At 48.6% G+C, this 12,847-nt stretch overlaps 1 protein-coding gene across 19 annotated transcripts in view; it reads right to left on the bottom strand.

Moving 5' to 3' along the window:
• LOC133155558 (dehydrogenase/reductase SDR family member 13-like) overlaps positions 1 to 12,847 on the bottom strand; it is a 69,727-nt gene that overhangs the window by 42,406 nt on the left and 14,474 nt on the right. For 15 of the 19 annotated variants that reach the window (XR_009714694.1, XR_009714693.1, XM_061280974.1 and 12 more), the window contains exons 2-3: positions 400 to 518; positions 79 to 202 (exon numbers count right to left, since the gene is read on the bottom strand). The exons of 1 other annotated variant lie outside the window; for it this stretch is intronic. Coding sequence is in view for 15 of the 18 variants with exons in the window: in XM_061280974.1 (XP_061136958.1) it covers positions 79 to 202; positions 400 to 518 (243 nt within the window). In the remaining 3 variants the exon portion in view is untranslated. Of the gene's footprint in view, positions 1 to 78; positions 203 to 399; positions 519 to 5,203; positions 5,338 to 8,322; positions 8,492 to 12,847 lie in introns of those variants that run through there. 3 more of the 19 variants (XM_061280980.1, XM_061280979.1, XM_061280977.1) reach the window with 3 other exon arrangements.

Raw genomic sequence — 12,847 nt, 5'->3', positions numbered from 1 at the left:
AACTCACGCAATTTAAGAATAGCTCGTGGTAGATTATTCTCTGAAATGTGATAATTTGATTTGCTTAATCCATTTTACCTGCGTTGTTGATAAGAATGTCCACTCGGAGCTCAGTTTTTAAGATGGTTTCAGCAAAACTCCGTACAGACTGAAGACTTGCAAGATCCAACTGCATGAACACAACCTGATTGTTCCCACTTTCCTAGGAGACAAGAATGCTGTGAGGCAAAGTCTCAATTCAATGACTTTTAAGTTTCGATTGACACTGTCAAAAGCATTGTACTTTCAAAAGTACGTTTGTCAAGACAGTTAGAATAACATCGCACTTTATGATACAGTGCAGTTCACAATAAAAACACATTAGTTGAACATAATATTGGAGCACTTGCACTTTCTTACTCTGCGGATGTCTAACACAGCAGCTTCAGCTTTCTTCTGGTTACGGCAGGCTAAAATGACCCTGGAACCTCTCTTAGCCAATTCCAAAGCTGTGGCTTTACCAATACCCGTGTTGCCTCCTGAAAATAAATACCACTTGTTACAACACATAATAAAAAGAAAATACATTGTATCTTAAATACAGTGCCATGAAGAAAGTATTTGCCCACATCTCAAATTCTTTTCTTTTTTGTACGCTATATTTTTAGACTAGATTACTTTATTTTTCGGCCTAAAAGTCGCTCCGGAATATAGGTCGCATTAATAATAATAATAACTGGGGTTTATATAGCGCTTTTCTAGATACCCAAAGTCGCTTTACATGTGTGTGTGTGTGTGGGGGGGGGGGGGGGGGGGCTGGGGGAGGAGGGAGGATAAAGAACAACTTTATTGGGAAAGAAAACTAAGAAAAGAAAGAAAAAAGAAAATAAGAAGAACAAAGAAACACCAAGGGCAGGGTCAGTTAGGAAAGGCTAATGTGAAGAGGTGGGTTTTTAGGTTGGTTTTGAAGGTAGGGAGGGAGGGGGCATCTCTGATGTGCCTGGGGAGAGCGTTCCAGAGAGAGGGGGCAGCCACGGAGAAGGCCCTGTCGCCCCAGGTTCGGCGCCTGGTCTTGGGGACCTCCAGGAGGCCGGCATCACTCGACCTGAGGGAACGGGATGGGACGTGTGGCTGGAGGAGGTCAGAGAGGTAGGGTGGAGCCAGGTTATGGAGTGCCTTGTAGGTGGTGAGGAGTATTTTAAAGGTGATTCTATATTTGACAGGCAGCCAGTGGAGGTCATGAAGGACAGGTGTGATGTGCTCTCTGGAGCGGGTTCCGGTGAGCAGGCGGGCAGCGGAGTTCTGGACATATTGCAGTTTGTTGAGGGTTTTGGAGGTGATGCCGTAGAGGATGCTGTTGCAGTAGTCTAGTCGGGATGAGATGAAGGCGTGGATGAGGGTTTCGGCAGCAGAGGATGTGAGGGAGGGCCGGAGACGGGCAATGTTTCTGAGGTGGAAGAATGCAGTTTTGGTGATGTGGTTTACGTGGGGGAGGAATGAGAGGGTAGGGTCGAAAATTACACCTAGATTGCGGATGTGGGTGGAGGTAGTGACAAGGGAGCCGTCGATGTTTAGTGAAAAGTCCTGAGTGGAGCGAGTGAGGGAGTCGGGGCCAATGATGATTATTTCAGATTTTTTGCAGTTGAGTTTTAGAAAGTTATTTTGCATCCAGGTTTTTATGTCTGTGAGGCAGGTGGTGAGGGTGGAGTGGGTGGCTGTGGTGATGGTCGTGGTGGAAAGGTATAGTTGTGTGTCGTCGGCATAGCAGTGAAATTGAAGGCTGTGGTGGCGGAGGATCTGACCGAGGGGTAGGAGGTAGATGGTGAAGAGTAAGGGGCCAAGTACTGAGCCCTGGGGGACACCGTGGGTGACTGGGGCAGTGGAGGAGGTGCAGTTGTTGATTGAAATGAATTGCTGACGGTCAGAGAGGTAGGATTTCATCCAGGAGAGGGCAGTGCCGGATAAACCAAGGGAGGAGTGGAGGCGTGATAGGAGGATGGAGTGGTTGATGGTGTCGAAGGCAGCACTGAGGTCGAGGAGGATGAGGATGGAGAGGGAACCAGAGTCGGCGGAGAGGAGGATGTCGTTGGTGACCTTGAGGAGGGCAGTTTCTGTGCTGTGGAGTGAGCGGAAGCCGGATTGGAACGTTTCGTATAGGTTGTTGTGGTGAAGGTGGGATTTAATTTGGGAGGCAACTGCACGTTCGAGAATTTTAGAGAGGAAGGGGAGGTTGGAGATGGGCCTGTAGTTGTTGGGGGTTGGGGTCGAGACCGGGTTTCTTGAGAATGGGGGTGATGGCAGCCAGCTTGAGGGCAGGAGGGACAGAGCCAGCAGATAGGGAGGAGTTAATTATAGTGGTGATGAGAGGTGAGAGTGAGGGGAGGCAGGCTATGACTAAAGTGGATGGGATTGGGTCGAGGATGCAGGTGGAGGCTTTCATACCAGAAGTTATGGAGGATAGGTCAGCTGTGGTGATTTCGGAGAAGAAGTTGAGTGGGTGGTTGGAGAGTAAAGGGGGGGCATGATCGGGGTAGGGGAGGAGGTGGGAGAGGAGGCGGCCAGTTCAGTGTGGATGGTGTTGATTTTTGATTGAAAAAATGATAAAAATTCTTCACATTTGCTGGTGGTGAATGAGGTGGTGGTGGTGTCCATGGGTTTGAGGAGTTGGGTTACGGTAGAGAAGAGTATCTTGGGGTTGTTGCTACCAGATTGTATGACGGAGGAGTAGTGGGAAGTGCGTGCATTGTTGAGGGCATCTCTGTATTCCTGTTGGTGTAGTGTGTAGATGTCCAGGTGAACAGTGAGACCGGTTTTCTTTGAGAGCCGTTCAAGCTGCCGGCCCTTGGCTTTAAGGTGACGGAGGTGGTCAGTGTACCAGGGGGCGGTGTGGGTGTAGGAGACAGTTTTGGTTTTTATGGGGGCGAGTTGATTGAGACAGGAGGAGAGTGCGCTGTTGTAGCTGTTAACCAGTTCAGTGGGGGAGGCGTTCAAAGTGAGGGTGTGATTGGAGGTGGTGTTAGTCAGTAGGGCGGAAAGAGAGGGGGGGTGGATTGATTTCATGTTCCGGTATGATATGGAGCGTTGCTGCTTGATAAGGGGGGTGGGGATGTCTATGTCCAGGGTGAGGGCCAGGTGGTCTGAGAGGATGTCTGTGAGGTTGAAGCTGGTGAGGTTGCTGATGGAGAGTCCAGTGCTGCAAATTAAGTCCAGGGTGTGTCCTTTTTTGTGGGTGGGGAAGTCAACGTGTTGAGTGATATTAAATGAGTTGAGAATGTCCAGAAATTCAGTGGCAGTTTTGCAGGTGGTGGAATCGACATGAATGTTGAAATCTCCCAGTAGGATGACTGAAGGTGAAATGGCACAGAGTTGGGTGAGAAATTCAGAGAGATCGGAAAGGAATGCAGGGTTGGGTTTGGGGGGGCGGTAGATGATTGCAGTGACCAGGGGTTTGGGGCCAGGCAGCTTGAATGACTGGTGCTCAAAGGAGGAGGGGGTGGTGATGGTTACAGCAGTGGGTTTCAAGTGTTGGCGGTATATTGTGGCTATACCGCCACCACGACCGTCACGTGGTTTATCCATGTAGGTGTATCCTGGGGGTATAGCTCTGTTGAGGTGAATGTATTCCAGTGGTTTTTGCCAGGTTTCGGTTATGCTGAAAAAGTCTATGTTGTTGTCAGTTATGAATTCACTGAGTATTGGTCCTTTTTTATTGAGTGAGCGGGTATTGAGCAGAGCGAATTTGAGGGATGGGTGAAGTTGGATGGGTGGGGGAGCTTTGGTTAACGGTTGTAGATAGGCAGAGCGCACGTGTGGTTTGTTATTGTGATGACGTGTGACGTCACTGGGGGTGGATCGGTTGCGTGACCAGAGTGATGGGATGCAGTGTTGTTCAGTCCGGGAGTAAATAAACTTTCTGCGGGAGCTTCTGTGGATGTATCTGGGTCGGCGAAGCAGTCCGTGTGTTTTGATGGTTGCTGTGATGTCTGGAGGTATGGTGGTGTGGTTGTTGAGTTTGAGGAGTTGCAGAGCGGAGTATTTGAGTAGCATGCTGGCAGTGGTGGATGTTAGCCTGGGATCGTTGGCCGACGGCTGCACACTTGTTGGCCAGAGATGGAGAGACAGGCACAGCGCGACGATCCACAGCATGACAGAGGAGAGGAGAGAGGAGTTGGTGGAGGGACAGCGGTCCGTGATTTGCGGGAGTTAGCAGGGAGCTAACTGTGGCTAGCTGTTAGCCACCAGCTGCGGAGCGGCGGCTAGTTAGCAGGGAGCTAACTGTGGCTAGCTGTTAGCCACCAGCCGCGGAGCGGCGGCTAGTTAGCAGGGAGCTAACTGTGGAGGCAGCGATCCCAGTCAACAAGGACTAATCGCACCGACAGCTGGAGGGCTGTCCGGGGATACCTCACACAGTGGCAGAGAATGGCACAGAAAGCCGGGGGCGTCCAGTTACGCGGCCCACTGGTCGCGGAGAACTGTACTGATGTTGCTGGTTGCCGGCTAACCCTGAAGCCGCCAGCTAACCAGACAGTCGGCGGGTAGTCAGGAGGGCTATCCGCGGTGCGATCCGGGATAAAAGTCCGGGAAACAGCTCGTAGCGGCAGGTTGTTGCTGGGCAATGGTAGCCAGGAGAATCAGTGGAGCAGCGGGTGAGTGAAACATCTGTCATCTGTCATAAAGTAATCCAAGCTGATGCCAGGTGACGAAGTGGGTAAAAGTTGACAAGTAGAAAGCTACACACTTAATACACACTTAGTATAAAACAAAACAAAACAAAAGAAAAAGATACTAAGTCGCATAGAAACTAAAACTAAGGAAGGAGAAGCGGCGAACAAGCGAGACGCCAGCGTCCTCTCTCTCAATCTCTTAATGACTTCCAGCGGGCCGCGAACCCGCTCCAAGTATGGCTCCATTCTGGCATTAGCCAAAAAATGCAAAATAACGTGAAAAAAAAACATATACAAGTCGCTCCGGAGTACAAGTCGCATTTTGGGGAAAATTTATTCGATAAAATCCAACACCAAGAACAGACATGAGCGAGCAACAACAGGCTAAACGATAGGTATGCTAACGTGACGTAAACACAAACGAAGACCTGAGAACGGGCCTGACGTAACATTCAGAGTTATTCAAATAACTATTACATAAATAACACATTAATAACATGATACTTGAACTCCTCCACTTGGGGCAGGATCTCATCCCCGGTCCGGAAATGGCATTCCACCTTTTTCCGACTGAGGACCATGGACTCTGATTTGGAGGTGCTGATCCTCATCCCGACCGCTTCACACTCGGCTGCGAACCGCTCCAGTGAGCGTTGGCGATTACGGCTTGAAGAAGCCAGCATCACCACGTCATCTGCAATAAGCAGAGAGGCAATGCTGAGGTCCCCAAACCGGACACCCTCAACACCTCGGCTGCGCCTAGAAAATCTGTCCATAAAAGTTATGATCAGAATCTGTGACAAAGGGCAGCCTTGGCGGAGTCCAACCCGCACTGGGAACGAATCCAACTTACTGCCGGAAATGCGGACCAAACTCTGGCAACGATGATACAGGAACCGAACCGCCCTTATCAGTTCGTTCGTCACCCCGTACTCCCGACGTACCCTCCACAGAACTTCCCGAGGGACACGGTCGAACGTCTTCTCCAAGTCCACAAAACACATGTGGACTGGTTGAGCGAACTCCCATGCACCCTCGAGGGTCCTGCCGAGGGTATAGAGCCGGTCCACTGTTCCACGGCCAGAACGAAAACCACACTGCTCCTCCTGATTCCAAGATTCGACCTCCCAACGGACCCACCTCTCCAGCACCCCTGAATAGACCTTACCAGGGGGGCTGAGGAGTGTGATTCCTCTGTAGTTGGAACACACCCTCTGGTCCCCCTTCATAAAGAGGGGAACCACCACCCCAGTCTGTCAATCCAGAGGCACCGTCCCTGATGTCCACGCAATGCTGTAGAGGCGTGTCAGCCATGACAGCCCCACAACATCCAGAGCCTTTAAAACAGGGGTGTCCAAACTTTTTGCAATGAGGGCCAGATTTAGTAAAGTGAAGGGGCCCGGGGGCCAATAGTTTTTTCAGACATTTTTTAACTACAAAGATTTCATGCAAATACCGTTTTTTTCCATGTATAGTGCGCCCCCATGTATAGTACGCACCCCTAAAAATGGCATGCTGATGCTGGAAAAAAGCTTGTACCCATGTATAATACGCACCCAATTTTTATGAATTTTTTTTAAAAAAAAAAGTTTTTTTTTTTTTTTTTTTTTTTTTTTTTTTTTAAGTCCCAATGATCGTCACACACGCAGGGAGGCAATGGGTCCCATTTTTATAGTCTTTGGTATGGTCTTAACTAGGCTGGATGTAATTTTTTTTGTTGGCGTTGATTTCTCCGACTGCCCGTAAACGCACCACCGCGCTCCGTGCGCATGGAGCGTGTTTGAAGTGAACAGCAGAGAAGAAAGGAACAAGGCAAAGTGTTGTGAAATAAAATATTACCTGTAATACGGATTTAGGTAGAGAACTGAACTCTCGCTCTTTATATAGCTGACGTGTCTTGCTCATCCGTTCTGCGCATCTGTAATGGCGGCCTCCGTATGATATCCGGTTTGCGTGTGTGCGAGAGCGAGAGAGAGCGAGAGAGAGAGCGCGCCAGAGAACGCTCAACCGTAGCGCGCCGCCGACCGCCCAACTGCACCGGGCTGGTCGATTATTGTGACAGAGCCGTCGCTGAAATTTAGAAGATATTTTTAAAGTCCTGATGTACTTTCTAAAATTTAAGTGGACCTCAGTGCGCACTGCGCAGGGAGCTTAATTTGGTGCGGTCGCGCAACCGCAGCGCGCCGGGCGCTCAATGTCGCATTGCTTAAAGAGCGCCTTTGTGTTTTAGGATGAACAGCAGAGACCAAAGGAACAAGGCAAAGTGTTGTGAAATAAAATATTACCTGTAATACGCATTTTGTTATTTGCTGATTGAAACTGCTAATTAAACTGTGAATTGAAACTAATAGGAAGAAAACAACTCTCGCTCTTTATATAGCTGACGTGTCTTGCGCATCCGTTCTGTGCATTTTATTTCACAACACTTTGCCTTGTTCCTTTCTTCTCTGCTGTTCACTTCAAACACGCTCCATGCGACCGCAATGCTCTCGTATCAGACGCTTGCTCGATCACCTGCTCGTTTGCTGTCCCGTGCGCGCACGAAGCGCGGTGGTGCGTTTACGGGCAGTCGGAGAAATCAACGCCAACAAAAAAAATTACATCCAGCCTAGTTAAGACCATACCAAAGACTATAAAAATGGGACCCATTGCCTCCCTGCGTGTGTGACGATCATTGGGACTTAAAAAAATAAAATAAAAATTAAAAAAAAAAATTTTTTTTTTTTTTTTTTGTACCCATGTATAATGCGCACCCCGGATTTTAGGACAATAAATTAGTAAAATTTTGCGCACTATACACGGAAAAAAACGGTACACTTTCATTGTAACAATTGCAGGGCTCGAAGCTTATTTTTTTCCCAAGTTGCCCTCGGGCAAGTTGGAGAAAATTTTACTTGCCCGAAACAAAATTTTACCTGCCCGAATTTTTTTGGAGTGGATTTTTACTTGCCCGACACATTTTTGCAATAAAAAAGACAACACTATAAGTTTTGCCTTCATATGTTTTTATTCCATCATATTGTGCCTGCAGCCTGTTTTAATACAGTGTAGAACTTTTGATGCAATTAAACCACACTAGTCTACTGTAGTACCAAAATTCAACCGGAAACAAGCTCTGCTGGTGCGCAGGCGCAGAAGAGCCAGGGACGGGTGAGGGAGCATGCATTTAATTACGAAGCGCTTTGCCGTTATCAATGTATTGCAGACTTACACGAGAAACTAACCGCTCCCTAGAAAACAAAATGTCGGACCAGAAGCGGCAGAAGTTGCGAGAAATTATGCACAAAATCGTCTTTTTACAGCTTGAAAACATGGTATTATGGCAGGGCAAGTTCGGGCAAGTGAGGAAAAACTCTACTTGCCCGTCTGCCATCGCTACTTGCCCCGGGCAATCGGGCAATCGTTAGTTTCGAGCCCTGAATTGTCTTTATTTTTCAAATGACAAAATAACCAAATATAAGCCATTCAGGCAGATGTGAATAACTCTAAAAACATAAATTCTGCCTTTCATTCATATCTGAAGAGTCAGATAACATTAAACAAACGGTTTGAAATAACTTACATTTACATGAGTTTAAAATTGGCACTTTCACTTAAGCTTTGATCGTGACTTTTCCGTAATCAAGTGGCCTGTTATTTAAGAAAAAACAAAAATCTGGTAAACCTGAAACCTGTGTACCTAATGGAGTGTCCGAGTGACGTCACAGATCCAACAGCCAATCAGGAGGTACACCTGAAAATGGGTGTGTACCTAATGGAGTGTCCCAGTGACGTCACAGATCCATCAGCCAATCAGGATTAGTGTCCACCTTTCTTTTCTTCGGGCCACTCATTTTAATGGGAGGATTCTAGGGGAAGGTTTGTGGGTGGCATTAGCGTAAAACAATGGTTCCCAAACTTTTGCAGGCTGGCGCCCCCTTGGCTCCCCAGTGAATTCCTAGCCATTGTTAGGGGTGCGTACTATACATGGGGGCGCACTATACATGGAAAAAAACGGTACATCCAGCCTAGTTAAGACCATACCAAAGACTATAAAAATGGGACCCATTGCCTCCCTGCGTGTGTGACGATCATTGGGACTTAAAAAAAAGATAAATGAGAATTCATTAAAAAAAATTCATAAAAATTGGGTGCGTATTATACATGGGTGCAGGCTTTTTTCCAGCATCAGCATGCCATTTTTAGGGTGCGTATTATACATGGGGGCGCACTATACACGGAAAAAAACGGTACTCATTTTCCCAACGTGTTTGAAATATTCTACACTCACTTGCTATTTTGCGTTTTTTCAGTGCAGCCATTTCTGGGGACTCGCGGTAAAAGGTTTTCTTCGCTTGATTTCATTTGTGTGGCGGGTTCCATCTAGTGTTGAAACTGAGACAGGGCTCGAAACTAACGATTGCCCGATTGCCCGGGGCAAGTAGCGATGGCAGACGGGCAAGTAGAATTTTTCCTCACTTGCCCGAACTTGCCCTGAAATAATACCATGTTTTCAAGCTGTAAAAAGACGATTTTGTGCATAATTTCTCGCAACTTCTGCCGCTTCTGGTCCGACATTTTGTTTTCTAGAGAGCGGTTAGTTTCTCGTGTAAGTCTGCAATACATTGATAACGGCAAAGCGCTTCGTAATTAAATGCATGCTCCCTCACCAGTCCCTGGCTCTTCTGCGCCTGCGCACCAGCAGAGCTTGTTTCCGGTTGGCGGATACGAAGGCATATGAAGGCAAAACTTATAGTGTTGTCTTTTTTATTGTAAAAATGTGTCGGGCAAGTAAAAATCCACTCCAAAAAAATTCGGGCAAGTAAAATTTTGTTTCGGGCAAGTAAAATTTTCTCCAACTTGCCCGAGGGCAACTTGGGGAAAAAATAAGCTTCGAGCCCTGCTGAGAAGTGCAACAGAGTTGAGCTCAAGCTCCTTGGCGGGCCATATTCGATTATGTTTTCAGAATTTGCCGCAGGCCAATAAAAACTGCGGCCCGCGGGCCGTAGTTTGGACACCCCTGCTTTAAAAACTACGAGCGGATCTCATCCACCCCTGGGCCCTTGCCCCAGAGGAGTTTTTTTTAACTACCTCAGTGACTTCGACCCTAGAGATTGGAGAGTTCACCTCAGGGTCTCCAGGCCCTGTCTCCACAATGGAAGGCGTGTCGGTGGAATTAAGGAGGTCTTCGAAGTATTCTCCCCAATTACTCACAACGTCCCGAGTCGAGGTCAGCAGCACGCCATCTCCACTGTAAACAGTGTTGACAGTGCACTGATTGCCCCTCCTGAGACGCCGGATGGTGGACCAGAATTTACTCAAAACCGCCCGGAAGTCATTCTTCATGGCCTCGCCAAACTCCTCCCACTCCCGGGTTTTTGCCTCAGCAACCGCCAAAGCCGCGTTCCACTTGGCCATCCGGTACTCCTTCAGCTGGACGGCATCCCTTACCCCCGGTGACCACCAGCGGGTTCAGGGATTGCCGCCACGACAGGCACCAATGACTTTACGGCCACAGCTCCAGTCGGCTGCCTCAACAATGGAGGCACGGAACATGGTCCACTCGGACTCGATGTACCCCGCCTCCTCCGGGACGTGGGATAAGCTCTGCCGGAGGTGGGAGTTGAAGCTCTTCCTGACAGGGGATGCCAGACGTTGCCAGCAGACCATCAAAGTATGTTTGGGACTGCCAGGTCGGACCGGCATCTTTCCCCACCATCGGATCCAACCCACCACCAGGTGGGGATCAGTTGACAGCTTCGCCCCTCTCTTCACCAGAGTGTCCAAAATATGTGGCCGCAAATCCGATGACACGATTACAAATCGATCATCGAACTGCGGCCGAGGGTGTCCTGGTGCAAAGTGCACACAGGGACACCCTTATGTTTGAACATGTTCTTCATTATTGACAATCCGTGTCGAGCACAGAAGTCCAATAATAGAACACCGCTCTGGTTCACATTGGGGGGCGTTCCTCCCAATCACACCCTTCTAGGTCTCACTGCCATTGCCCACATGAGCATTGAAGTCACCCAGTAGAACGATGGAGTCCCCAGAAGGAGTGCTCTCCAGCACTTCTCCAAAAAGAGTGGGTACTCTGAGCTGCCGTTTGGTGCATAGACACAAACAACAGACAGGAACCGTCCCCCCCTACCCGAAGGCGGAGGGAGGCTATCCTCTCATTCACCGGGGTGAACCCCAATGTGCAGGTGCAAAGCTGGGGGGCAATAAGTATACCCACACCTGCTCGACGCCTCTCACTGTGGGCAAGTCCAGAGTGGAAGAGAGTCCAGCCTCTCTGAAGAGGGCTTGTACCGGAACCCAAACTGTGTGTGGAGGCAAGTCTGACTATGTCTAGTCGGAACTTTTCTGCCTCGCTGGTCTGCCTCGCACACCAACTCGGGCTCCTTTCCAGTCAGAGAGGTGACATTCCATGTCCCAAGAGCCAGCTTCTGCAGCCGAGGATCGGACCATCAAGGTCCCTGCCTTTGGCCGCCACCCAGCTTACTTTGCACCAGCCCCCTTTGGCCTCTCGCACAGGTGGTGAGCCCATGGGAAGGGGGACGCACGTTTCCTTTTCGAGCTGTGCCCGGCCGGGCCCCATGGGCGAAGGCCCGGCCACCAGACGCTCGCCTTCGAGCCCCACCTCCGGGCCTGGCTCCGGAGGGGGGCCCCGGCGACCCGCATTCGGGCGAGGGAAAACTGAGTCCATATATATTTTTCTTCATAAAGGGTTTTTTGAGCCGTGCTTTGTCTGGCCCCTCACCTAGGCAGAGATGGGACCAAGTCACACATGTGCATGTCTCAAGTGAGTCTCAAGTCTTAACCTTCAAGTCTCAAGTAAGTCCCAAGTCATATTTTTCTTGGGCAAGTCAAGTCAAGTCCTTAAATAGGTCAAGTCAAGTCCAAGTCAAGTCCTTAAATAGGTCAAGTCAAGTCCAAGTCAAGTCACCTTATTATTGCAATTTTACCCGCAGAATCTGATCTTAGTAACGTGAACAGACAAGATGTAAGTAACTTTAAGTAACCATCATTGTCCAATGTGTCAAACCGAGGGGTGGGCAAACTACGGCCTGTGGGCCACATCCGGCCCACGGGACCGTTTAATCCGGCTCGCCAACCCTGAATAAATTGTATTATTAAACATTTTTTTGGGTCATTTTGCCTGCAATGATTGCGTTTCCCCAGTAGATGGGGAACCGCTCGCCCGCGCATTTACTACCGGAAGCCGTGTCAGAAAGCTCGGTAAACACAAGTGCGTGTACGTACTCAGTAATACGGACATGGCGCACTCGCGCTCTATTTGTATCAGTCCCGAATTTAGAGCGTGGGCTGTGACGACAGCATTCTTGTAATTCGCGCGCTGAGCTTTCAGATACAGTTTTACACTAAAGCCACCCACAAACCTTCCCCTGGAATCCTTCTATTAAGATGAGTCGCCCAAGGAAAAGCAAGGTGGACACATTGCCGAGTGTTTAAAAAAAGAGTGGCCAATTTGGCTTGACGTACGCGACGTGACGTTCAGCCACATGAACGTCAACATCAACCCATCACAGATCGGGGTAAACGGACCAACACCTCGGATCTCTCCTAAGACGTGCCACAACAAATTTTACTCCAGACTATGAAGCACTAGCAAAAAAACGAGACCAACACTGTTCCCACTGAAAATGAAGGGGAGGCTCTCAAGTTTGTTGTAAAAAAATGCATTTTGAATATGATTTGTACACATAGCAGGGATTGAAACTAGTGACCATTCTCATTTTCAAACAATGCAGGATGCTCAAGGACATCGATACACCACCTGTTTGCGACTACCGTAATTTTCGGACTACAAGTCGCGTTTTTTTTCATAGTTTGGGTGGGAGGGCGACTTATACTCAGGAGCGACTTATATATGGGGTTTTTTTTCCCCCCCAAAAAAAAGTGAAACCGCGATAAACGAACCGCAATGTAGCAAGGGATTACTGTAATTTGAATTTCAAGTGACGACAGCAGCGCAACGTCACGTCAGCAGCAGCTCGTCGAGTCAATCTTTGTCTTTTATGTAAACAACCACTGCGCTGCTGACGCAGCGTCGCAACAACACGTGAGCAACAACAGGCTAAACGATAGGTATGCTAACGTGACATAAACACAAACTAAGAGCTGAGAACGGCTCTGACGTAAAATTCAGTGTCATTAAAAAAACTATTACATAAATAACACGTTAATAAAACCATCTG

Source organism: Syngnathus typhle, linkage group LG6 (genome assembly GCF_033458585.1).
Source record: "Syngnathus typhle isolate RoL2023-S1 ecotype Sweden linkage group LG6, RoL_Styp_1.0, whole genome shotgun sequence".
NCBI lineage: Eukaryota > Metazoa > Chordata > Actinopteri > Syngnathiformes > Syngnathidae > Syngnathus > Syngnathus typhle.
Note: the sequence above shows the minus strand (reverse complement) of the source record. Positions and strands in the feature narration are given on the sequence as shown.